General features: G+C 40.5%; 1 protein-coding gene across 3 annotated transcripts in view; it reads right to left on the bottom strand.

Moving 5' to 3' along the window:
• The window catches only part of TBC1D4 (TBC1 domain family member 4), a 114,090-nt gene that overhangs the window by 43,159 nt on the left and 45,637 nt on the right, over positions 1-25,294 (bottom strand). For all 3 annotated transcript variants that reach the window (XM_074563837.1, XM_074563846.1, XM_074563855.1), the window contains exons 2-3: positions 2,568-3,170; positions 1,082-1,171 (exon numbers count right to left, since the gene is read on the bottom strand). In XM_074563837.1, the coding sequence (XP_074419938.1) occupies positions 1,082-1,171; positions 2,568-3,170 (693 nt within the window). The remainder of the gene's footprint in view (positions 1-1,081; positions 1,172-2,567; positions 3,171-25,294) is intronic.

Raw genomic sequence — 25,294 nt, 5'->3', positions numbered from 1 at the left:
TTAATTTATTTATTACTGGACATAGCTAGGTTCACCTATTACCATATTCTCCAGAAAAAATGATGGAGGTGAACTGCTGTTTTCTGGAGGGCTCATTTGATGCTCTCTTCCTTTCAGTCCAGAGGCTTTCAGGAGCTTAGCTGCTCAGAAATAGCACACTCAGAGCATCCTAAATGGAGATTAAGCTACTTCCAAAATTACATCCAATGCTCTCCCAAAGCAAAATGGTTTATACTTTTTTTTTTCTGACCAATGATCAGTTGCCACTACCACAGCTCAGACTGGTTATTTTGCGCTTACCTTTTCAGTACTTAAGCTCTTTGGGAATGACATTGCCTTACTTTTGCGCAGCATCTACTTGAACCTGCTACCAGGTAAGTGAAAGCCCTGATTTGAATAACAGCTCTCGCTCTTGTAAAGGCAAATCAATACTTCAAATCTGCTCCAAGTGTTCATGAAGCAATTGCAATTTAGTATCCAATTTCTTCAGCTGTACTCCCCAAAGAACTTGATGCATCATACTCCATGCAGGATTTGTATATACATTAGTCACAATTGTTCAAAATCCCCCCCCTTCTATTTTTATTTTTTTTTTTTTTCATTAAAGAGCCAATGAGGTAAAGCAGCAATTTACTTTCATTCAGGGTAATTTAGATAGGATAAACTATTTAAAAACAGCATTTGAGACTAAATAAAAGAAAACGGCACAGAATGATGAAAAAGTATTCTACATTTCTTTTTTTCTGCTGCCTTCTTTTTTTTCAAGCTGCAGCAGGGTAGGTTTAGGCTGGACATCAGGAAAAAATTCTTCACAGAAAGAGTGGTCAGACACTGGAACAGGCTGCCCAGGGAGGTGGTGGAGTCACCATCCCTGAATGTGTTTAAGACTCGTTTAGATGTGGTGTTAAGGGATATGGTGTAAGGGAGAACTTTGTAGAGTGGAGATGATGGTTGGACTCGGTGATCCCAAGGGTCTTTTCCAACCTAAATGATTCTATAGACCAGCAAGGCAAGCCGGCTGAAGGATAAATAAATTCCTTTTCTCCTGATGAGCTATATGTTGCTTCTTATTAACGCTTACCTGAGAACATGAGGAGATATCTTTAAAATTCTTTTCAAGCACAACAGATTTGGTGTCCGGACTGATGAGGTTGACTTCAAACCTTCCAACCTAGGGAGGGGGGGTGGGGTGGAGGGGGGGGGGGGGGCAGGAGAGAAAAAGAAGTCTAGTTCCTGACTGTATTGGAGGCACAACATTTACAGCAACAAAGATGTCACAATCTAGCCCTTTCTTGTTCACATAGAGTACCACAGCTTACTCAGCAGGAACAAGGGTGCCATAATTCAGCCTATATTGAGTAAGAGTATTTTAGCAAGAACAATACAATCAGTTGAATAGGAAAAAGACTTGGAAAGAAGACGGCTGCCCCTCCCCCCCTTTTCTTTTTGAGTTATTTTGGTCCAAAGATCACATGTTTGACAGACAATACCAAAACCTTTACTAAGCAATGTGGCTAAATTAAAAGTTGCAATAAAACGCAGGATTTGTGGATTTATTGATTCTTTGAAAACTATACCATAGATCAGCTAAGAAACTACGTTGATCTTAAGGTGATACTTTTTCATTTTGTCATAATTTCAGATGAAAAAGATTAGGCTCTGCAGCAAGCTATCCTCAGCTTTCCCAAACTGCTTCTCAAGCGTATGAAACTTATTCCATAGAGCTCAGAGAGTTTCTCAGCTAAATCCTCTTCATTACTAGTGATAGCTGTGGCTTTCTAAAGGGCAACACATTCTCACTTCAGTTAGCATTTCCCCGGGAGAATAAAAGGCAAGAATGATCTCTAAAGCAAATGGAAAGACAAAACCTAGGCATTTAGCCCCCTGTTATTTTAAGGTCCATTTATCTTTCCATTTCTGGGTCACCTCCTTTAAGTGTCCTTTTGTTTTCTCAATACAAGCTCTGAAGATGTCAAATACACTTCAGTCAAGAGAAGAAATAACCGTGAGGTCTGAAGGATGAAGCCTTCAGTGCAGAGACGTTTGAGTACTCATCTGGGAAAGACAAGCTGAATAACAGTACAATTTATCATAAAGCGGCTGGGTCAAACATAAGGCTGTGAAAGCCGTATATGAAATTGTGAGCTTCTTTTTAATTGCACAAAAAAAGAGGACTTGTGCACATGGAAATCTTCATCAATTCTCATTTTAAAAGAATACTCACTTTTTTCAGCTATGTCCTAGATCTCACAACACAGATGAACCAGAACTGCAGGTAAAATAATTGCCTGGAAACTCTGCTCCTGTAAGTAATTACTCCATAAGTAGTTTCTTTTTCTTAAAATTTGCCTGAGCTCATTAGTTGGGCTGACTTCCTTAAGAAAATTCAGCTACTTCTGTTCCAATCATTTATGAACAGATACATAAATATTTATGACAAATCATGAAACCATACTGAAACGATGCCGGATCCATATTACTTCTCTTGCAAAACCTGTCTCAGCTTCAAACTGCACAGGAAAAGATATGGTAAAAAACAACATGAAACTGCTCATCCTAGCACACACCTGGAACAACATTGTCCTGTTCTTCTCGGAATCGGAGGGCTGAACATGACTGGGTGCACTTGCATGTCTTCTGCGTGGCTGTATTTTCAGGTTTGTGTCGTGAACCCTTCTTTGCATAACTGCAGTGACACTGCTGCACCGGCTGCGAAACTCTTGCTGCTCGTCAAAGCCAGAGTCCTCTAAAATTCGCTCTGGAAATGAGCCACGAGTGCTGGCCAGGTTGGTCAAGTTGGTCTGGCTGCCAACTGTAAACATCGCAGCGTGCCCTGCAATGTTATTTGGGCTGTCCAGCTCCTCAAATGGGCTATCCAATGGAGATGCTGGCACATTTCCTTCACACAGGGGTAAGTCCAAACTTGACTCGTTATTCCGCTGCTCATTTAATAGCTTCAGGCGCTGGCGCTCATGAAGGCTGAATTTCTCAATGCAATCATCAATTAGTGTGGAGGGAGCTTTCTTGTGAGCCACCGTCACCTTTCCACAGTACAAGACCTCAAATTTTTGAGAGTCATAGAAGGCATCTTCACTATCCTTATTTGGTTTGGCTTCTTCTTTCAGCGCTGCTTTGGAGACTTGCCTTATGCTGCTGATGACATCAGGAACCTATGGGACAGTTTGAAAGGTCTGTTTAGTAGCTACAAATGAGGTAGCACAGACAGAGGTAAGTCAACACATTTGTTAATGTAAGTATTTCCACAATTTATTTCTTCAGTAGAGTGCCACTAGCTTCTTGGCTGACAATATAAAAAATAGTAAATTCTAAATTCTGTATAGGCAATTTATGCAGGAAGCAAAGCAAGTAATTTTTTATTTTTTTTTTTACCGGAACCTGTTTCAGAACATAAGGTTTAAAATTACCAGAAAGTCTACTGACAAATGTTCACTTTTTTTTTTTTAACTGAGACTGCCTTCTCTTTTCTGTAGTCCTCTTCCCACATTAGCGTCTCTTGCTGACGTATTTTGCATAAGGCCATCACTGTTTCTTTGTTTCTATTTTGCTGAGTCAGATATTCTATTCTTAGGTCAATTGTGGAAACGGTTTGGTGAAAGAGAGACCAGCAATCCTCAACAGTTTCAACAGACAGTTTTGGAATGTAGGCAGCAAGCGTACAGAAATTTTACCAAAGTACCATGTACAATTGCACTAGCTCTCGTTTATTATGTACCACAAAAACCTCACCCCATCCACCCTATGACATAGGTTACTTTAGGGTCACACTTCCCTGCTGCCTCAGTCATCACGCAATTAAGAAGCGCACCCAAATGTCTCTTCTCCATCATTCTTACTTACAGATTCCTACTATACCCTGTAAGGCCAAACAGTTCCCCAGTAGAAACTCTTTATTTCAGCCCTGTATTATCCAGTCTTTTAAGGCCGCATGGTGGTTCTTCCATTTTATCCCAACCACCTTGGGAGGATGTCTGCCTTCAGTGTCAACGTATTTACTATGTATGCAACCTCCTTTTTGTTTTACCTTCACTAAAGAAAACAAGGATTTATCCAACTCCACTGACCACGGATCAGTGATTCTAGTTGCTCTTTCAACAGCACCTCCCCCCTCTGCTTAACCAAATCTCTTTCTCACCAGGTCTCATGTTCTCTGGAAGGATAACGAATGGCATCCCATTACATGCATTGGGGAAGTTACTAGTGACAATGAGATCAAGAGAGAATATCTATCTGATTTTCTTCACAAGAGAAATCAGTTCTCAACACCCACCTAATCCCGTGCAAGATAATATGTGATAAAGTGTTTCACAGTATATTTTTTTTTTAATGGAAAAAATAACTCTGAAGTCATACCTTAGTAAATAATCCATGCTCCCTACAGTATCTCTTTCTTTCAGTCACAGTACCAGTTGAAACTTGACAATGAGGCAGTAATCTCATATGCCAATACTTTTGCAAGTCACAGTGGAAAAATTACCTCGTCTTAATCCCCGTCTCCCGTTACACATTCCTCATCCATTGGGCATTCAACTTAAATCTGCTTCCAGTTCATTTATTGCAAAATGAAGTTCAATTACCCTAAAATCTACTGATCGTTTGGCTTTCATCCCTATAGACATCATCATCATCTCAGTTTTCAGTGAGGCTAAAAGTTAGTCTTGATACAACACAGATACTAGAGTGTATTTAATCTTCACTCATTCTCACTACCGGGCTGCTTCACCATCGCCCAAGGTGCACATCCTCCCAGCCACGCCAGCTCAGCTGGACATGGACAATTCTCCCTTTATACATCCTAGTTCATACTCCAAGATCCAGCTCTTTTTCTACTGACCAGTCCTCTTATTCTTTCTATGCTCTGTGCTTAAAGAAGCTCTAAAGTTTAAATGCCCTAACTCTCTGTTTTAGGAAAATTCATAAGCTATCTGTCTTTTAATTAACATTTTCCTTTTTAGAATCTAGAACCTGTTGCAGGACAATTCACTTATACTTGAAGTAGAGTGACAAATGAGAATTCTATTCAAAACGCATAAGTTTTGAATAGAATTCACAGTCAACTAGGATAAACACTGTCAGTTATTTAATTGGCAACTTGGATTTTTAAAAAAAGCGTACCATCACTTCCACTCCAATAACTGGGTTCTGCCACTTACTCATCACTTTTAAGATAAAAGACTGAAGAAGAAATTCTTAAATCTTTCTAATAACACGCAATAACCTCCTAACACTTCCTACCCCGCTGCCAGCAAATGTCCAAACGGGCTGAGGATAAGACACTACCAACTCCACCATAATAGCATTCCCCCTCCATCCCCTCCTCTCTGAGATCTCCCCCACAAGCATATACACAGAGTCTTAAGCAACTGCAATTCTACTTAAAACACACCACCCTACCATTCTGCTATTTATCACTTGGTTTTACTCCCATCTTTTCCAGATCATGCATACTCTTTAGACATTAGTATTCAAGTCGTAATTACTATTTCACAATCCCTGCTTCCTGTATAGCTTTTGGTTCTACCCATCACATACATTGCTACAGTATTTTCACTTCAGCATAGATGGATGCTAGCATTAGAGCAGAGGTTTCAGCTCATACTGCCCAACCAATTCTTATTTCCTGCTTTGTTTAGACAACATTTTTTACGGGCTATGTTATTTGTCAGAGTGCACCCTCATCAGTCTTCACCTTTTTCCTATTTTTTTTTTTAACCTATCCACAGAATTAGAGTGACAAATCAAGGTGAAAAACTGAAACTCATTTATCTCCATAGTTACGAATACTTCTCTTATACACAGATGAAGAGGAAAACAATGTAATACAGGGATATCAAAATGGACAAGAAACATCTGCCAGACGGTCCAGAACCGGTTCCAGATTCTTATTGGTTGTTTCATGGATTCTCTAGATAGTATAGTATGGTATGAAAAACAGCTTCAAGTATAAGATACAAGAGAGATAACAACATTGCTAGGCAATTAGCCATACATATGGATTTTATTGGTCTTTAGTGTAAGGAATAACTGTGAACTGATGATGATGTGTAAAACGATTGACAGTGTGCCAGCTCGTACTGTTAGACCTGATCCTCTTCACTTCCAGAGTAATACTACCTTATCAAGAACCAAGTGCCACTACCATCTGAGACACACCTGATCAGATTACAATATTTTCGTTTAATGTTTTGACTTTGGTCAAAAAACATAACTGGGATCAAGTGGAGTCTAAACAAGAGTTTGTATCTATGTTTTCATGAATTGCAAGATACAGGAAAAGTTACACAATTATCAAGCATAGCAACCATCCCAATGTGGCTTTTTACACATTTCTTGGACATACATCATTGGGTTTTGACATTTTGCTCCTCTGTAAATCAAGAAGCCCCTGTCACAAAAGTTTCGCCATCAAAGTTGTGTAACTTTTTTGGATTTGGGTATTAGCTTATTACCTGTTAATGCTGAAATTGCAGGGCAAAGTTGGACAAGACCGTAAGCAGAACGGAGATTTTAAAAGACTGAATTAACAGGATGAAACTACTTAACTACTTTTAGAAATCAGTTTAGCAATATTAAGGTGACAGACTCCTGAAACATTCAAAACTTAGTAATGTGTTTCCAAGTTCTAGTATTTCCTTGCAGCAGTCTCATGAAATTAAGCAGCCAAAGGGGAGAAATAGGATTCTTATTCCTGAGGCCCACAGATCTTCCTGGACATACACTACCAGCTGTCACAGTAGAGCAAAACAAAAAGGTTAAATGAGTTATCACTTAGTTTTTCAGCATTCACCTGTACATGAAGAAAATAAATATTTAAGCAATTAATTTAACATACTCAGAATTTTTGTCACCAAGTCTTGAAGACAGTTATATCAAAGGGAGACTGAAGTAGAGGGGGATAGGCAGTGTATTTGCAGAGCGAGAGGGGCACACTTCCAGCTGAATCAAACCCAGTGGTACTAGTGCTAGGACAAGGCAGGAAGATTTAATTCTCCCATGCTTTCCCTCTCCCAGAAAATGGGATGGTCTAGAGGCCTATCACCTTTTCCAAATATTTGCTGGGCAGAGGAGAAGATGATGACTACGTCCCAAAGGGAGTTGCAGAGAGCTTCTCAGGCAGAAAGGCAGGAGCCGATGGTGCCATGCCAGGACACCAGCTCTCAAACCAGAAGGAGAAAGCAGAAACATAATGTAGGCCATGCCTATAGCTATTATTCATGATGCCCCCCTAAACTGTTGAGAAGTAGCAGACTATTACATGAAGTGGAACAACAACAACAAAAGTTAAATTTAAAAAAAAAAAAAAAAAGAGTAGTACAGTGACAATACATGCTTGTTAGAAATAGACACATTCCCAGTCTATACAAATTAATACTATAAGCATCTTAAACTGACATTCTGAACTTTAATTATCCAATATTTTGTATTTGTTGACCACAGAATGTAAAAAAGTCTACTAACTTCTCACTTTAAGTGCCTATGAGAAGAAGAGGATGAGCCCCCAGGCAGAAGCTGCAAGGTCCTTAGGAACTAAAAAACGCATCACCACACAAAAAAACCCTGAAAGCGGTCAGAAAAAGAAACAAAGATCCTGACAAGCTTCATGAAGAACTATACACATATGGTATATTATCTAGATGAAGGGACTAAACAACATGCTTACTCAAATACGTTGGAACAGCACACAAAGCTCTATCAAGTACAACAGTGACCCCACGCTTAAGCAGTTACATGGACACTGAACTCTGTCAGGTATTGATAAATTGATACCAAACTTAATGGACACAAGAGCTTCAGATGAGCTTCTCTCCCCTCCAGAACGTCAAGAGACTTTCAGGAGCCAACAGTGACATATGAACTTTAAAGACCCTTGAAACAATGCTCATAGTAACTCCTAAATCTCTGAATACAGCTAAGAGAACTCAGAATAGCAGAGATCATTCCTCGGGGCCTGTACCAAAATCCCCACAAATGCAAGAGGCCAAAAAGACAAGGATGGGCAGTGGGAATCATAAGTACAAGAGTAGACCATGATACTAGTTCTGCTCCACAGTATGAGGAACACTCCAAAACTTGGTTGAGGAGAAAAGAAAAAAAGAAAAGAAAAACCACACACACAACAAAAACAACAAACCACACCACCAAAACCAAACATACAAGACCGTGGCAAGTAAGAGGAGCTTCATAATGACATTGAAAGAGGCAATATTTCACTCCAGGGGAACAGGATTGATCTAATAAGTCTAATTAAGTAGAGAAAAAAAAAAAAGACCACTTGGGAATCCAAATTGAATTTGTTATTATTCATATTTGAGTAGAATAGGATTGTACTCTTCAGCCAATTAGATCTGATTCAATACATGGCGATTCAATAAGCAAAGTTAGCTGTACTCAAAACAGATGGCGCTGCTCAAGTTTTGCATCACCTACAATAAGCTTCAGCTCTGAATATAAGCAGCAAAGCACGATAGGTGTTATACTGTCACAAACTCTGGTTACTACAGACATAGGGTTTTGGTAAGCTGAAACTAATGACAACATCCATTTTAGCTAAATGGTCCCCCAGTCTATTCCATTTGCACTTTACACCCCCTTCGCCCCACCTCCCCCATGACCTTGGTTATAGACCTTATGAGCTACTGCAGTACATCATCCATTTGGCCAGCTAGCATAGAATAAGGCTGCAGCACTTAGCTCTGGCTAGAAGACAGATGTATTAATACCCTAGATCTCCTAATTCCAGCTCTGCAGTTCATGGGCTCCATCCATTTCTGTCCCCTGCGACTAGACCTACAACAGAGTCAATACATAATGGAGAGCAAACACCTTCCTCGCGTCTAAGTAGTACACTATTCAAAGTGCATGTGAACAGTACTCCCAAGAACCATTCTACTATACATCAAGAAACTTCACTGTGTTCAACACAGAAACACATTTTCATGCTGGAAATGCCAGTTTAACTGATGTAACTAATGCAGGCTCTTTTATTTGACTTGATTAAAACCAAAGGGAGGACTACAGGAAAATAAATGATGTCAAATATAAACTTGCTTTGCACATCTTCTCATGTCATGCAACTAGGTTTTTGTTAAGATTAATTCTAACTTTATCAACCCTGCCTTAAAACCCAAAAAAAAAAAAGAACTTCAGTTATGAGGAGTCTATCACCAATATCTTGAAGTTGCAAAACAGAGAGGCTATCAAGCCTACTAAATCATGCATGCTGCAGCACAGCACTAAAACAGTTTGCCACAACTCTAGAATAGGCAGAGTACCTCCATGGTGATACTGCACACCCTTCTTGAACAGCGGTGGCAGAAGTTGAAGCATAAAAAAAAATTAAATAAATAAAATACTCTCTTTAAATTTACAACAGCTCCCAGTGAACAGAGGTGGAAGTTCCCTTTTTGCTGGAGGGATAACATTCAAATGCATCCTACAGTAATTACCAAGCCATGCTTTCAATTTTAATCCAAACTTAGAACTTGAACGCTACAGATATTACAAAGAAGAAAATTCACTTGCTCTATATCATTGTTTCCACAGCTGGACAGACTTTCACTGTGCAGAGAAGCTGCAGCTCTTGTTAGTTTGTTTCTAGATTCTACACGGAAAATTTCAGTCTGGAATTTATTAACAAAGCAGAGCCCCTCTTCATACCATAAAGCTTATAAACATTAGCATGACTGTGAAGTACTAATCTAACAAACATGGCCTAACAAATCTGGCTACTTAACGACAGCAGTCCTAGCAAGGCGATTATTTTCAAAGCAAGGAAAAAGCTGGGCCCCTCTCACTCCATCACCACACAAGCTGCAGCGTCAGATCCCTTTCACCAGAGAGACGCAAGATGAATGAACTTCACACACACGTGCACACTAGGAGCAGTCAGTACCTTCTGCTGTAGGCTCCAGTTCAGAAGCAGAGGCATGTCCAAGCAAAACTGTCACCAAACTTTGGTGTCACGAACATGAGGTCTCGGCAGCAGATTCCTGTGATAAGTGAGTGCAGAAAGCTCCCACTCTCACAAAGGGCTGGCAGTGCTGTCGCAGCATTTCCTCCGGCTCGGTTCGTGATATCACGGCACAGCCAGAGCTCTGCGCAGCAACCGTTACTGCTTCAAAAGCCAAGTATTTCCTGACTTCAGGCTGGAAGCGCCCGCGCTGCCTTGGATTTGAATAGTCTAGCTATTTACATTTAAAAATGAACAAAAGAGAAACAGGATACCGTACAGAAATCAACACCCCGTGCTTTGCTCATTATTGAAAGAGTTTGACAGCTATCAATTAGAAACCAGCGCAACGGGAGAAAAAGTTGGGAGCAATTGGACATGGCTCTCCTTTCAGTTAGTGTTAAGTTGCAAGATAGGAGAACCCAGCCACAGCAGTGAAACACATACAGAGACAAAATAAGCCACATAGCACATCCTGCTACGTATCAGGCATTCAACACTGAGGCAAAGTTTTTTTATCTTACACAAAAACACACCCAAATGCTAGCCAAAGTGCAGATATCAATAACTATTCTCAAACAGAAAGAAGGGTGGGAGAGCGGAATGAAAAAATACGTTTTCTTTTAACTGCTGTAAGTGTTTTTACTGACATCCCATTAGTACAGCACTGATCATCCAGACCTTTTGTACTACTAAGTCTACAGCAGTCTGCTGCTTCACATGCTGGTGACAGCGCTCCACTTAACAGTTTTCACCATTAAAAATGCATCTTTCTGATAAAGAGATAAAAGACCAGATCAGAGTGATTCAATCTATGAAGTCACACAAGCAATTTGCTGACTTTGTATATGCTAGAGCTATTTAGAAACTAGAACAGAAGAATTTGTCTTCATCAGCTGACTTAATACTGAAGGAATACCAACCATCGTTGGTTTTACAGAAATGAGGAAGATCTGTAGCCAAGAGAAATGCCATGACAAAGGCAAAAGAACAACAGGCAAATTGCTAAGCATTTCTATAATGCACCTGCACTTAGTGTACTTCTAAAAATACAGTTTAGAAAACACAAAGTCCGTTTCTCAGCAGGCAGTAATAAGCATCTGCCATCAACTCCGATTCATTCTTCTGCAAGTCTGGGCTAACAAAACACAAGCCCAATAGCAAGAAAGCTGTAACACAGCGGCTGGCAAAAATAGACCCCGTGAAAGCAGCTTTTGGAGCTTCAAGCTGACAGTCACCCCTGGCAGCCCATGCTTTCACGTTTCTGCTGTTCTCCAGGGGTTTATGAGTGTAGCCAAAGCTTACAGCAACAGAAAACACACAAGGAACAAGTCAAAAACGCATTAAAGAATTGCATATAGTAAAGTTTTGCTTTCAGGAGACAGGGTCGTCTTCCTTTCTGCCTGGCCTGTATTTTTTTCCAGGTGACTGGTCAGCACCCCATTAGGTTTGTTTCTAGAGAGCTACTACAGAGCAATGCACTTATCTTACTCTGACATTGAACCTCATGCCATATATTGGGGAGGTCACATACTCCTGCTGAAGGCAAAGCTGAAGACTACCACTAAACCAGCCTAGAGAGAAAGAGATTTTCAGATAGGTAAAATAAAGTAAAATTCAGTTCTCAAAATTATTCTTACTTGAGATCAACTCAGGAATTACTTGTGCTATTTAGTTTTGATACAGTCACTGGGCAGAAAAGTCTACAGCAGTTGCACAGCTTACACTTAGAGAACCTAGCACATTACCTAATTTGCAACTGGAAACTTGTGGATCACCTAACACCTTCTTCGTGCTACACATGCAGATAAGATGCTGCTTTGCCAAGTATCCAAATTTAAATAAGCAGTATAATGACAGAAGGTGGATCAGGTTACTTAACAGGAAGGAATGTGTAAGAGCTACAAGATTGTTTGGATGCCTCGGGCGAGACAACAGATGCCTTTTTTTATACTTGCATGCAAGCACTCTACAGTAGTATATCAAAGAACTTCAGTGATGGCAGTGACAGCAGAGCACAAGAGGGACATTGCTTTAAGTAAGGAAGATTCTTGCATTTGTTATTTCACTCCTATGTTTAGGCCAGACAAACTTAGCCTTTTCCGCCTTCATGATACAGCTCACACTCACGCTGCTTGACTACGGTGCAACCCATGGAAGTGTCAGTACAGAGCTCTCATGACAATCCATATGTTGAGTATGTAGAATAGTCACCTACCACTTATATACTTTGAGCATAGGCAAGTACTCTTACATTTGTTTCCAAGTTTGGAACATAGTTCCCAGTTAAATATTTAGCAGAGTACAGCTTGCTTGTAACATCAGTCCATATTAAACTTTGCAACTGCTTTAACCCTAGGTTTTCAAAACTACGAAAGCACATTCAGATATTAACTAGGAATTTCCTCCTAAAAACTCTGCATTTTTAACTTAATTTCTAGTAAGAGATCTATTAAGAAGATGTTGTTTCTATGAACTTCATCATATTTAACACATACTCTATTTTTAAAAGGGCTTGCCTGAGAAGATAAGGCTGTCACGTGAACAATCCCAAACAATTAATACATTCTCTGCATTCACTTCCTTTTGGGGAGGGGAAAAAAATAAAAGCTACAGTTGGAGAGCTCATTGAAGCATTTTGCCCATTTATGGTCACTATCCACTTCTCAAAAACAGATCGGAAGATAGTGAACTTCATTTTAGCAGATTTAAGGTGCAAGTGCTAAGACTGAAATAAATGCTTCATACCTCATGTTTAAGAAAGTGGCAGAGGTTTTTAATTCAGTAGTTTTAGACAGAAGCTCACAAGATTTTAATTTAAACACGTGAACTAACATGACTCACTATGGAAAAAAAAAACCCACCTTGGAAAGCATGTTTTTCCCTAGTCAAGAGATCAAGGTTTCAGAACTCCTGCGTGGCAGACCAAGATGACTCCTAAAGTGAATATCAGCCCACATTTGGTTGAAGACTACTTGCATCTGATTTCCATGGACGCCACTACCTTTCTAACTTATTTGCTACAATAACCACCTTCTTCTGTCACTGAAGCAGAAGATGGTAAGCAGTTAGTAATTCAGCACCCACTCCAGGAGATGGGAAAACTACAGACTCTATTCAGTCCAAGGGATTTAGTAGGTATTTATGTATTTGGTCAAGAAAGCCATGCACAGCAGTAACTTCTAGGCCCCTTAACAAGGCGAGAAGTTCCTCAATGACGTGATACCAAGGAGTTCGGTCTTTTCCTATTTGATGCTTTCCCAGAAACTCGACTGCAGTATTGAGAGGTTTCAAACTACAAACTTTCCTTAAAAGAGGCCCTGCATATAGAAAGATGGACATCAGAACAGCATCAAGCAGCCGGTGACACTGCAGCAGAGACATAAAAAAGAGTTACTACCGGGTTCAAGACTCCTTTTCTCAAAAGGACATTCACTAAGAAACTGTGAAAGACAAACATACACGATTTATCAGACAGATAGAAAAAAAAAATTGGATTGCAACCTAATAGCCTTTCAACAGCTTCTCCACCCCTGCCAAGTAACATTCATTAGTTTTCTAGTGCTTTGGAAATACACACCTGTACAAGTTCCAGCCCGTCTGGTAATCTCACAGTTCACAAGAGCAATTGCATTATCTTGCAACAGTATCGAATAGCTAAGCAACTAGTAGTTACAATTAACTTTTCCCAGGTAACAACCAGCAAACAACCCTAGCATAAACAGTGAAAGAGGTTTCAAAGCCATATTGATCCAGATGCCGAATTCCCAACGGCTTCGAAACCAGGTATCGGGCAGAGCAGGGAGATTCCACCTAACTAGAGTTCCTCCAGCACTGAAGCCTTGAATCACCGCTTCGCCTGACGGGGACAGAGGAATAATGGATACCACACCTGAAGGCAGAGCAAGCACACCACAAAACGCCAAGCGCCACTCTCGCTGGGAGTCACGATAGCCTAATCTTGTCAATCACTAATTGTTAAAAATACTAAGATTTCATCAGCTGCTTATGTTAGCTGTGAAAAGAATTAAATACAGTTAGATAGTCACCGTGTTCAGAAGTAAAACCGTTCAGAGACAGCTGAATGGGTATTTCAGATTTAATAGCTGAAAGTAATTAAGTTCACGGTTGTTTTACTTCTTCACACAGAAGAATTCCAGAAGAGATACAAAGTTACTGTTAATAATTAAAAAAAAAAAAACAGAAACAAAAAACAAACCACCACCAAACCCAAAAATCCAACCCACAAGACCCAGGGGCAAAAGAAAAGGAAATGCTTTCCCAGAAAGCTTTGAGACAAATGAGTCAATGAAGTAAAGAGACAGCAAGGTCCTTTCAGAGGAACAGCTTTGTAAGGCAAGACTTTTGCTCCAACAGTGATATACATGGTGAATAAGGGTTTGATAAAGACCCATTAAATCATTTGCATACATTACCAAAAAACTTATAAGAGAACGTTTCGTTTTGTTTGTGAATCTGGGTTCTATAGAACTGTAGGGGAAAAGGGAGCATAAAAGCATTCAGTTACTGGGTAAGGAAGAAAACACAATAGGTGATGAATACGGAGAATCAAGACGGATGGGATGGAGTTGTTTCTGAGGGTACATGGGGACTTTCTGTTTGTTTTTTTAGGCAACATTTTCATATATCTGAGGTAAAGTAACTTTTGCAGCGCTTCACTAATTGCTACTCCTAGATACTACTTGTTTCAGTACTGCTAAGCTTTATTCTCTCAGTGTAGCATGCCTAATAGATATTCTCAGTCAGCAGCTGCACAGCACTGCCCAACAGCATAAACAAGAAGATTTAGGGAACCAGCTTTTGGAATTGGCTCGAGTGTACACAGGTAAGCTGAATAGGCACATTACATTAACTAACTACAGCTAACAATATTCATAGGAAGAGCAGCATAGGCTTTATCATGTCCCAGCAACAGGATCACAAATATATCCAGGATTTCTGGAATTTAAATTCATTATTAAGGCACACCAAAGCCCACATTGCTTCACCTTCTGTGGTACCATCTTCGTCTTACTAGTACTATTAGCACATCTTACTTGGGGCACCAATATATTAAGGTACGTTCCCTGCATGTAGGGGAGAAGGACAGCACAGCCCCAATGTCTAGGGCTCGGCAAGAGTACACTGAGATATAACATGGCAATCCCCATCACGTGGCTCTTGTCTGGCCTGGAAACTAAACTCCCATTTCTGGGCTGAAGGGGCAGGGGAGGACGAGAAGGAAAGAGTGGTTTTGCCACTGACACAACAGCATTCTTGTGACATTTAAATAAGGTATTTTGAAGGATAATATAAATCTCATTCCCCTCAGATTACCCCAGGAGTTTCTTAAATCATTTCAGCTAAGGTATTACTTGTCATGCTCAGCTACAACCAAAGCAAGATATGGCTTCAAGTAACTTAAAGTTTTATGAAAGAAGAGCTCGCATACTTATTTCTGAAAGGCGACAGTTTTCTCTGGACTTATGAACTTAAAACTCAGTTTATACATAATTACATCATTCCACAGCTGAAGCTATTTTTTTTTTTTTTTTACACGTACAATAGCCCAGATTATGAAATATTTCTCTCTGCAACTGAAAATCAGTTTGCTGAAGAGAGTTAGCAGTGAACACGTAACTATTAACGGAAATCGTAAAATAAGCTCCCCTGAGGAGTGAATTTCATTCCTCCTGCCCATCAACTCTCCCTCCCCTGGGGGAGCTTAGCCTATCTGGGAATTATCTACATCAGGAATTTATTCTTGGCTGCATCTGGATGTCCTGTTCTCACTGAAGTCAAGGTTGAAACTTGTTTCACAAAACCAGCAAGGAAACACATCAGTTGTATCAATAAGAGCGAGTACATTTCATAATATATCCGTTCTGTGCTTCCCAGCATCGTATCCAGGAAGGCAAGATACGTCTTACTCACCACGCCTCAGTCTTTTGTGTGGTGGGATTCCCAAGCATGCCTTCCAGTGGCAGCTGTGACACCCACAAGGGCTTCCAAAACAATTCCATACATTTCTATATGGTAGATACTGGTACACTTCAGGAAGGAACAACAGAAATCTCAACTCCAAGGCTTACAACAAAAGTTACAGAAATATACAGCACTAGTTAAGTTTATTATTCTCTAGGGATCTTTTAAAACCATTTGGCATAGTCCCTGGTGCTGTAGTTTCTGTTTCTTCATGAGCTCTCAAGGACCTGAAGCTAGCATAGGATACAAGTTGGCTCATTTTTGTGTTTTTGCTCTCAGAAAAAACTTAACATCTTGCATAAATTAGGTAACTTCAAAACAGAGTTATGATACAATGAAGCAGGTGTAACAGATTCATAGTTTAATCAAGGGAATTTTGTTAGAACTATAAAAGTTCAGAAATTAATATGGACAGTCAGCTGGAAGCAAAATCTGAAAAACACACAATTCATTTGAGAACCCCAATTACAATTCATAGATCAAGACGGCAGTTTAATTCATAGGGATTTACATGAATAGAAATGAGTAAAACTGAATATATTAACATCTCCATATTTTTAGATGAATAGAAGACAAGTTGACCCAAGTTGAAAACTTTTTTTGTTTGGGGCTTTGCTTGTTGTCTTTTTTTGTTTCTTTTTTGTTTTGTTTCTTTTTTTTTTTTTTGAGGGGGGTGGGGGAAGACATGAACAACACACCACTATAAAAGGGTTATGAGGCATTGGAGCAAATAATGACAAAGTTGTAGGTGAAAGTACTAGAAAAACATAAGAACAGACAAGGTTTGCTCCCAAATCCAGTACCTGGTACATAAATAATTTCAAAGTGGCATATGAGAGTAGCTTTCTGCAGCGTTGCAACCTGCCTACCTGAGGCTGCTTTCCACAGATGCTTGAACCTGCATCCTGTACAGATTTTTACATCCTATTTCGCTTCATAGGAACACTGGGAACGACTAGCTCCTACTTGGATGTTCAACCTAATATCACACTAAAAGTACTGCACTTCTGAAGAGTCTGCACAGTGATATAAAAGGAGCTGCTGTTAACTCTACTATGTAAGACAGCTAACCTGCAGAGCGGAGATTTACATTTTTCTGGAATTAAACAGTTTGGAATTGCTCACCAGCATGTAACATTTGAGAAATTGTATTACTTTCTATTAGTAGCAGCTTCATGATGATTGTTTGCCCACTTTACTTAGATGATGCGTGCTCTGAGGCTGACCATAACAGACAGGGACTCTAGAAGGACATATAAAGTAGAGCCGCTGCAAGGAAATTGTACAGCTTAATAGCATTTTTTTTTATACATATGGTTAAAATGCTAATGAACAGCAAATTTAAAGCTTGTGCCCTCTTAAGTATTAAGAGCATAAGAGGAAAGCACTTTGAGGACCCAACAGAAATCAATCCATGTTAAGAACATGCTGAAATAAGAGCTAACCAAGGGGAAAATAAACAAAAAAAACCAAACTGTTACTTACAAATTCAGTCAGTTACTGAGACACAGAACAAAGCCCGTTATCAGTTGCTGGATTGACAGGTCTGAAATTTTTTAGGTACAATGAAGGAATGATAGTTTTTCAAGTTAAAAAAAATTATCCAAAGTGTCAAAGCTGAGTGCTTATCACTTCTGGAAATCAGTCATTGGTTTAAGTGGATAAACAGGTAAGTAGGAGGCTAATTTTAAGGCAGCACTTCAGAGAGAAGGGAATGACAGATGCACGTCATATAATAACATCCTGGTATTACACCGAGTGTTCTTAAGTGACATTAAAGTGAAATATAGGATTTAAGACATACAGAGCTTTTTCCAATGGCAAATATACTAATACTGTAAGATTCAGATACTGGTGAAGAACAACTGGCAGTGCTAGTATTTTATTTGGGGTTTTTTTGTACCTATGAATATAGGCAGGAAATTAAGATCAAACTGAGGTCAAGCTGCTGTAATATACGTTGAGTGTAGTAAGTATTTTGCCAGAAATAAACAATGCAGAGTCATCTTTGCAGGCAACTTTTGCCAAGAGTCCTGTATTGTTAATATATAGCTACACCAATTGTTTGCTGTGAATTCGCAAGCAATTAAGAACTGTTCATGATGCACAAGCTCCACAAATAGCCCCACCTCAATAACACCTAAGGGATGCACACTTACCACTCAGAAATTAGGATTCCCCCCAGGCTTTAAATTATGTCTTATTTCATAGTCACAGTAAGAGCTGTCACTTATTCTTCTAAGAAAAATATATATATATATACACTTGTATAATTTTACCCAGTTTACGGAATACTCTACAGTTTCATTCTGCAAAAAATGTGATACAGACAGTTGGAATAATATTTATGTACTACAGAAGGATTTAAAAAGAGAACCTTTATTTGCTTTATAGTTGTGATGCATCAGCTTCAGAATTTACAAGATTCTTTGCACGGAAAAAATCTGTGGAAACCAAAAATAGATACTTGATGGAGAAAGCAAGAACCCACTGCTTTTTATTAATGTTATTCTGAGTTTTGTTCTTTTGGGGTTTTGATTTACCATGCTTTTCAGGCGGAAAAAAGGACCTGCAGCTATAGGAGCTGTCAAATCCTGAGACCTGATATCGTGGTAAGAACAGAGTATCTATTAGTTAAACTTCTACAAATCATGTACAATGTTAAAATGTGGAATAATATAGCGCTTCGGATTCTGCAGTTCTTGGAAGGCACATACCTGGAACTAGATTCATGCAGCTAACAGCTTAGTAATACTGGCATAGGGAGAAAAAGCATGTAATTACTGATACAGTACTAGTCCTCTCAGACCAAGTAGAGGTTTGCCTTCAGAGCAAGGCCTGATATTTTAAGGCATGAAATTAGTTTGGGGAAAGAGATGAAAAAATAAGCAACTCCAGCTGCTAAAAGCACACCCACACTTGCTGTCAACCCCCAAACTCTCAAGCACCTATCAAAACTGCAGCCGACAAAACAGCATAAGGGTTTCTTACCCCGTAATTATATGAAGCATGATTAGAAAGCTTCAAATTTACAAGAACAATTACCCCAGAGGACAGATGAAACTCCTACCAGAAGGGGACACCCCCTTAACGGCTGGTCCTTAGAAGGCTTCCTACATGCAGCTGCGAAGGAAGAGATACACCTGGAAGCTGAGATGCTGAAGGGTTTCCCCACCACCACCTTCCCAGAATTTTTTCAAGATATCACATCAAAAACGTTTACTCCTAATTATTTATCGCTATAGTTGCATACAATTACGGTTGCGGACATTGTTATGTTTCTACAAGGCTTGGCTATATGCTCATACCCACAGAAGGTAAGAGCATACTTCCACACACTCATTTACCAAAATCAAGTTTTTGGTAACCCAGCTTTACACGGTGTTTTCACAGGCTTCACAAGCAGACTTTCCCCAAATACAGACTAAGAACCATGGCTATGAGACATTACCCAGCAGCTGCTGCTCAGAAACTGGCTAAAATGGAGTTTCAGAGCCCTTAAATCCCTAGATAATTTAAAAGTATCCAACAGACTGAATAGGGAAGGGAGCTGCTCTTTATAATACAACGGGTCCCTTCATCACATTAAGAACAAAGCCGTATTTATATTAGTTCACCGCTTATCTGAACACCACCCCACGCTATCTAGCAAAACATACATCGTGCTTTTGTGATAACATACCCCATGCTAAGGCAGCCTTACTTTTCCACAAGGACACAAACACATGTCCCGAGCCCCAGTACAAGCACCACAGAAACAGCCGATTTTGGGTTCAGCTTGGATTTAATAGCAGCCGCTCAGTAAAGCCTCTACGCATCCACAAGTCTGAAAGAGAGCTAGCTGAAGAGCCAAACGTTTTTAGACTGATGTTACTTGCATAGCATATTATTACAAAATTAATCAAATTATGTACTGTGCTTAAGTCCTGCATTCACTTTGATAGTCTAAGTTGATGAGGACAGAACAAACATGATGATGGCAGAGAAAGCTCGAAACGAAATGAGGGATCCAAAGCCTGGTTGAGGTTTATTTGGGTTTGGTTGCATTGTTTGGGGTTTTTTTTCCCCCCTTTTCTGAATCATAGAATGTGTTGGGTTGGAAGGGACCTTTAAAGGTCATCTAGTCCAACCCCCCTGCGGTAAGCAGGGACATCTTCAACTAGATCAGGTTGCTCAGAGCCTCATCAAGCCTGGCCTTGAACGTCTCCAGGGATGGGGCCTCCACCACCTCTCTGGGCAACCTGTTCCAGTGTCTCACCACCCTCATTGTAAAGAACTTTTTCCAAATGTCTAATCTAAACCTACCCTGCTCTAGTTTAAAACCATTGCCCCTCATCCTATCGCTACATGCCCTTGCAAACAGCCCCTCCCCATCCTTCCTGTAGGCCCCCTTCAGGTACTGGAAGGCTGCTATAAGGTCTCCCTGGAGCCTTCTCTTCTGCAGGCTGAACAACCCCAACTCTCTCAGACTGTCCTCATAGGAGAGGTGCTCCAGCCCTTGGATCATCTTCGTGGCCCTCCTCTGGACCTGCTCCAACAGGTCCATGTCCTTCTTGTGCTGAGGGCTCCACAGCTGGACACAGTAGAATGAAAATCACAGAATGAGTGCAAAACCTTCACGTTTTCCCCTGAAGAGCTAAAACCTAGTGCCAGCTGTGGTCAACTAGAGTTACCAGAGGGCCTACAAAATAAGTCTAAAGGGCTGAAAGAAACCCCACATCCTGCATACAGGGAAAAGGGGCACGCCAAAATAATTAAGACCTCAAGTTTACCTTTCGAAGTAGACACTTCTAACTACTGCTTCCCTCTCCAAAAAGCCACAGTGAGTTAGAAGCCTGCAAGCCCCTCCTAGATAATTAAAAACTGGATGGTGTATTTGGTGTAGGTGGCAAGACGTCGGTAGCAGGGGCAGGCTCTGTGAGGAGAGGCCGGGGCTGCCCCGAGCTGGATGCAGCCAGTTCCAGCCGGCTCCAACCGACTCACCACAGGGCAACGGCCCAGCCCCGCAGCCAAAACGGTGGCACTTCGGGGAAAATGTACTTAAGACAGGGAAAAAAAAAAAAAAAAAAAAAAAAAATGCCACACATGCAGAGGGAGGAAGAAAGTGTGAGAGACAGCTCTGCAGACACCAAGGTGAGAAGAGGAGGTGCTCCATGGTGGAGCAGGGGTTCCTCTGCAGCTCCTGGAAGAGAGCACGCTGGATCAGGCTCTCCTGACGGGAACGGCAGCGCCTGGAGGACCCACACTGGACCAGGGGAACAGCATGAGGAGGAAGGAGCCATTACAGACTGAACCCAAACCCCATTTCCCTGTGCTGCTCAGGGTTGGAGAAGGGGGAGGCAGAGGTGAAGGAGTGAAGTTAAGCCCAGGAAAGAAAAAAAAAAATCTATTTTCCACCGAATCAAGCCCGTTTTGTCCATGATGGTAATTGGCAAGCAATGTCCCCATCTTTGCCTCAATTCACAAGCTTCTCCGCCCTATTGGAACAGGCTGCCAGGGAAGTGGTGGAATCGTCATCCCTGGAGGTATTTAAAAGACGGGTGGAGGTACTGCTTAGCAACATGGTTTAGTGATGGTTTTGGTCAGCGTTAGGTTGACGGTTGGACTGGATGATCTGAAAGGTCCTTTCCAATCTAGGCAATTCTACGGTTCTATTTTCTCCTCCATCCGGTTGGGGAGGGCGTACGAGTGAGCGGCCAGGTGGGTGGATGGCTGCTGGCTAAGGTTACCCCAGCACAAATGGTTGAAAACCAGAGACACTTATGATTTTTCATTACTATCCACATGCTGCTAAATAAACTTCTTATTTCTCACCCTTCAAACACAGCCTGGTTTTACACACAGATTTTTCAAATTGTTATACAGCATAGCGTGGATGACCAACACGGTAACAGTCACCGAACTGAAAAGCTAATACAGGTCCCTACCATGTGCCTTTGCTACTGGTGGCCAACTGACAGACAACCAAGGGGGCAGACTTCAAACATTAATCCAGAAAGTTAACACTTCGCAACAACTAATTCTGCCTCCACGCCTGCTGCTTAGAGCAGCATCTCGATTCCAGGCCTATTCTCGTGCGTCTGGGTGCACACCACTGCTTGATTTTTATTCTGATTTAAGATTTTTGCATCTTAACCTTTACATTTTTACATCAACGGCCGCATTCAAACTGAGTGTCTCGGCTAAAAGCTTCCCATTTAGACGGCCAGAAACCAGACCGCGAGACTTTTTTTTTTTTTTCCTTCCAAATAAGGTCCTAAAGTCATCAAGAAAGGGGACAAGAGACACCCAGCAAAGGCGCAGTAAGTAAACCTTGCAACCTAAAGCACAGTGGGCTGTAGAGTGGTTGGCAAAGGAACAGAGGTGTGGCCGAGAAGCTACAATGTCCATCCTCACTCCTGCTATTTGCTATATTCTAAGGGTTCACTGAGGACCCTCTGAAAGTGCTTTTAATTTTAAAAGCAGAAGCTACTAAAGTATTCATCATTTTATTCTGAAGGGGAAAAAAAACCCACAAAATTTGTTTACTATAGTGTTCATTATATTGACAAGTGCAATCTCATTTCTTTGGCAGATCTCTCAAGTAAGTTTGCCAGTAAAAGGTTAAGGTTATGATATTGAATTTGTTAGAGTCTAACTGCTTGAGTGAAAAAGAAGAACTTGCTTTTCCAAGACACTCCAGAATGAAATGAAAAATAGAGACCTCTGCTCTTTCTGGCAGTAAACTCTCCCTTGCCCCAGCATTGTTTCTCCATTGCTGTAAAGATGCAGGATTTAAGTGCTCTCCTTTGAGGGCCACCACGTCCAGAAGAGTTCAGATAAGACTGATCAACCATTTCTAATCATCAGGTCTCTATGAAAGAGAAGGTCTTCCCTCTCAAATCCACCTGCAAGACCAGAGTTTTAAACAGCTACACAGGTTCATTTGATCTGATGTATACACTCACATTTCTATAAAGTAATTGCAAGGGCTATGCAGTAGAAAAAAAAAAATTTTTGTATGAGAGTTAGTACCACTTCTGCTAAAACTTTTTCTGTATCAGAATGTTTAAACAGCAGCAGCTTAGCTATAAGGTCAAAAGGGTTTGTTGGTTGTTGGGTTTATTTTAGGGGGCAGTCGGGGGTGGAGTGCTTTGTTTTCTGCTTCTAAGTAGGTTACTTTTTCTTACCTAACCCCTGACAGCTGAAGTAGCTCACTTGTTCCTTGGGAAGATTACTGGGGTTTTTTTTGTCCTCTGTCCTACATGTTTAACTAGGAATCTAGAGAGGAAACACTCTTCACGTGCTAACAGTAGAGGGGCGGAGCAATCAGAAACCAGTTTGCTCAAATGCTGGACTCTCCCACTAGTTTATCATTTAAACAAAAAAATCTTTGTGATAACGTGACAGAGAAATGGAGCACAAGTAATTTGGAATTTGTTACAGTCTGTCTAAAAGCTTCTCTATTTCCATCTGACTTAAAAAAAAAAGCCAAGTCTTTATTAGACCTTAATTATGTCTTGTAGCCTGTAATGATCAAGTTAAATCTGCACATTTTCCCCTTCTCTTCCTCCAGAGAGGAGGAGGGGAAACTCTCTCTTCCTAAAACTTGAACTGAATAACAAAGTCCATCTTTCCCAAGAGGAAGAAGACAGAAGATAAAGCTTTCTCTCCATGTCACCTGTGTCATTCACACGTTCAACTGCATGCTGACATTTCCCAAAACAGACAGGTTCTAGCCAACCTACAATAGGTCATACAAGGTGAGCCAGCAGTGTCCAGGTAGCATCTCCGTTAGTCTTTATGAAGTCACTCATACTAGCATCGTTTTCCCACACATTCAAGGAACCCAATATGGTTTGGAAAATGCCACCCTCTCAAATTTCAGGGAAAAGCCACCATCAAATACTTTTTTTTTTTTAATACAGAACTGAGACATTATGCACCAAGCGACTGAAAACATTGCAACCGTGCAACTTGAAGGTGAACTCATAGAGATAAGACATACAGGTGATTTACAGTGAATTCTGCCTGGAAACACTTGAAAGCACTGGCAAAAATTCTGTGAGAATTGCATAAAAAAAGTTTTAAAAGCTCCAATTTTCTGAAATCAGACTCGGTTTTTATCCAACTTTATTTTTAGGCATCAAGTTCTGTTTCTTCGTAATTCATACATACAAAAAAAAGGAGATTTCAGATACTTCATTCCCTAGTAAAGTCGATTTATATTACATAGCACATAAGTAGCATGAAGAGCACAATCTGATCTGTGATGGCTGATGAACTACAGACAGGACATCAGCCCATTTGTATATGCTACCACTTAATGGAACAGCCATATAAATACAGAGCATAATGCCAAGAAAGCCTGTTCACCTCATCTCACAAAAAAAGCCAAGATGGATACTTTCTCCAGTGCTTTTGCAGAGCCAAAATAAATTCTCCACAGCTCCTGTTTAATAACAGGCTCTTGAGGAACTTAAAAAAAGCTTCATCTGTTCGGAAGGAAGTTATTTGCCTAACTATGGTTCTTCAGTCCAACTCAATAGGGCTGGGAAGAGATTCAGTTGCTCTCAAAAGCTTGTTTTGAGGATTCAGAAACCAGCTAACACAGTAGGCTGCATCTGCGCATCTTAACTTTTGCTGAAAGCACAGCCAACTTAACCATTCACAGTGGTGTTCCTACTGCTTACATTCTGGTAAACAAGTGCTTGTACCGACACCTAGGACTTGATACATCTATTTTTCATACACCCTTAGATTACTATTAAATTCCAGGGCAGAAAGCAAGGCGATTTCTGTTTACAAAGCATTATCAGTTATCATTTCACAGAATGAGACTATTAAAATAAAGGTGCAGTGTAACAGAACATAACAATACTACTTTTTTTTTTTCCTTTTTCCATAAAACTAGTGTTCAGAAACAGAGCTTGGACTGGAATTCCACATTGCCTGACTTTGTTCTGGTCTTAAACAAGCTCTGTCGCTCACAGAGCTTCAGATATTTGATCTTCTCAGGGGAAAATAGAGTTCCCCAGTTCCTACAGAACAGAAGGAGAAAACGTTTGGAAGGAAACACCTACTTATTTAGAAAACAGAGTGAAAGACCTCATTGGGATCTCCACAGCTAATTTGAAGGTGCCCCATCTGCTTTTGTAAGGGATCGTAGTGTGCTGGCAGGCTTCTCACAATGGAAGAGTTGCAAGCCCAGGCCATGGGACTGGAAGGAATAATCACAGGTCCCATGTGAAACATTAAGGACCATCTACAGGCACCTTGTAAGCCTCATTTCTTGGCTAAAAAAGGTTTCTGAAATAGTACCATCAGTTACTTCTTGTCTTCCCCTTTCTCATGAGCAGCTAG

Source organism: Larus michahellis, chromosome 1 (genome assembly GCF_964199755.1).
Source record: "Larus michahellis chromosome 1, bLarMic1.1, whole genome shotgun sequence".
Classification (NCBI taxonomy): Eukaryota; Metazoa; Chordata; class Aves; order Charadriiformes; family Laridae; genus Larus; species Larus michahellis.
This window is presented reverse-complemented; position numbering and strand designations above follow the sequence as displayed.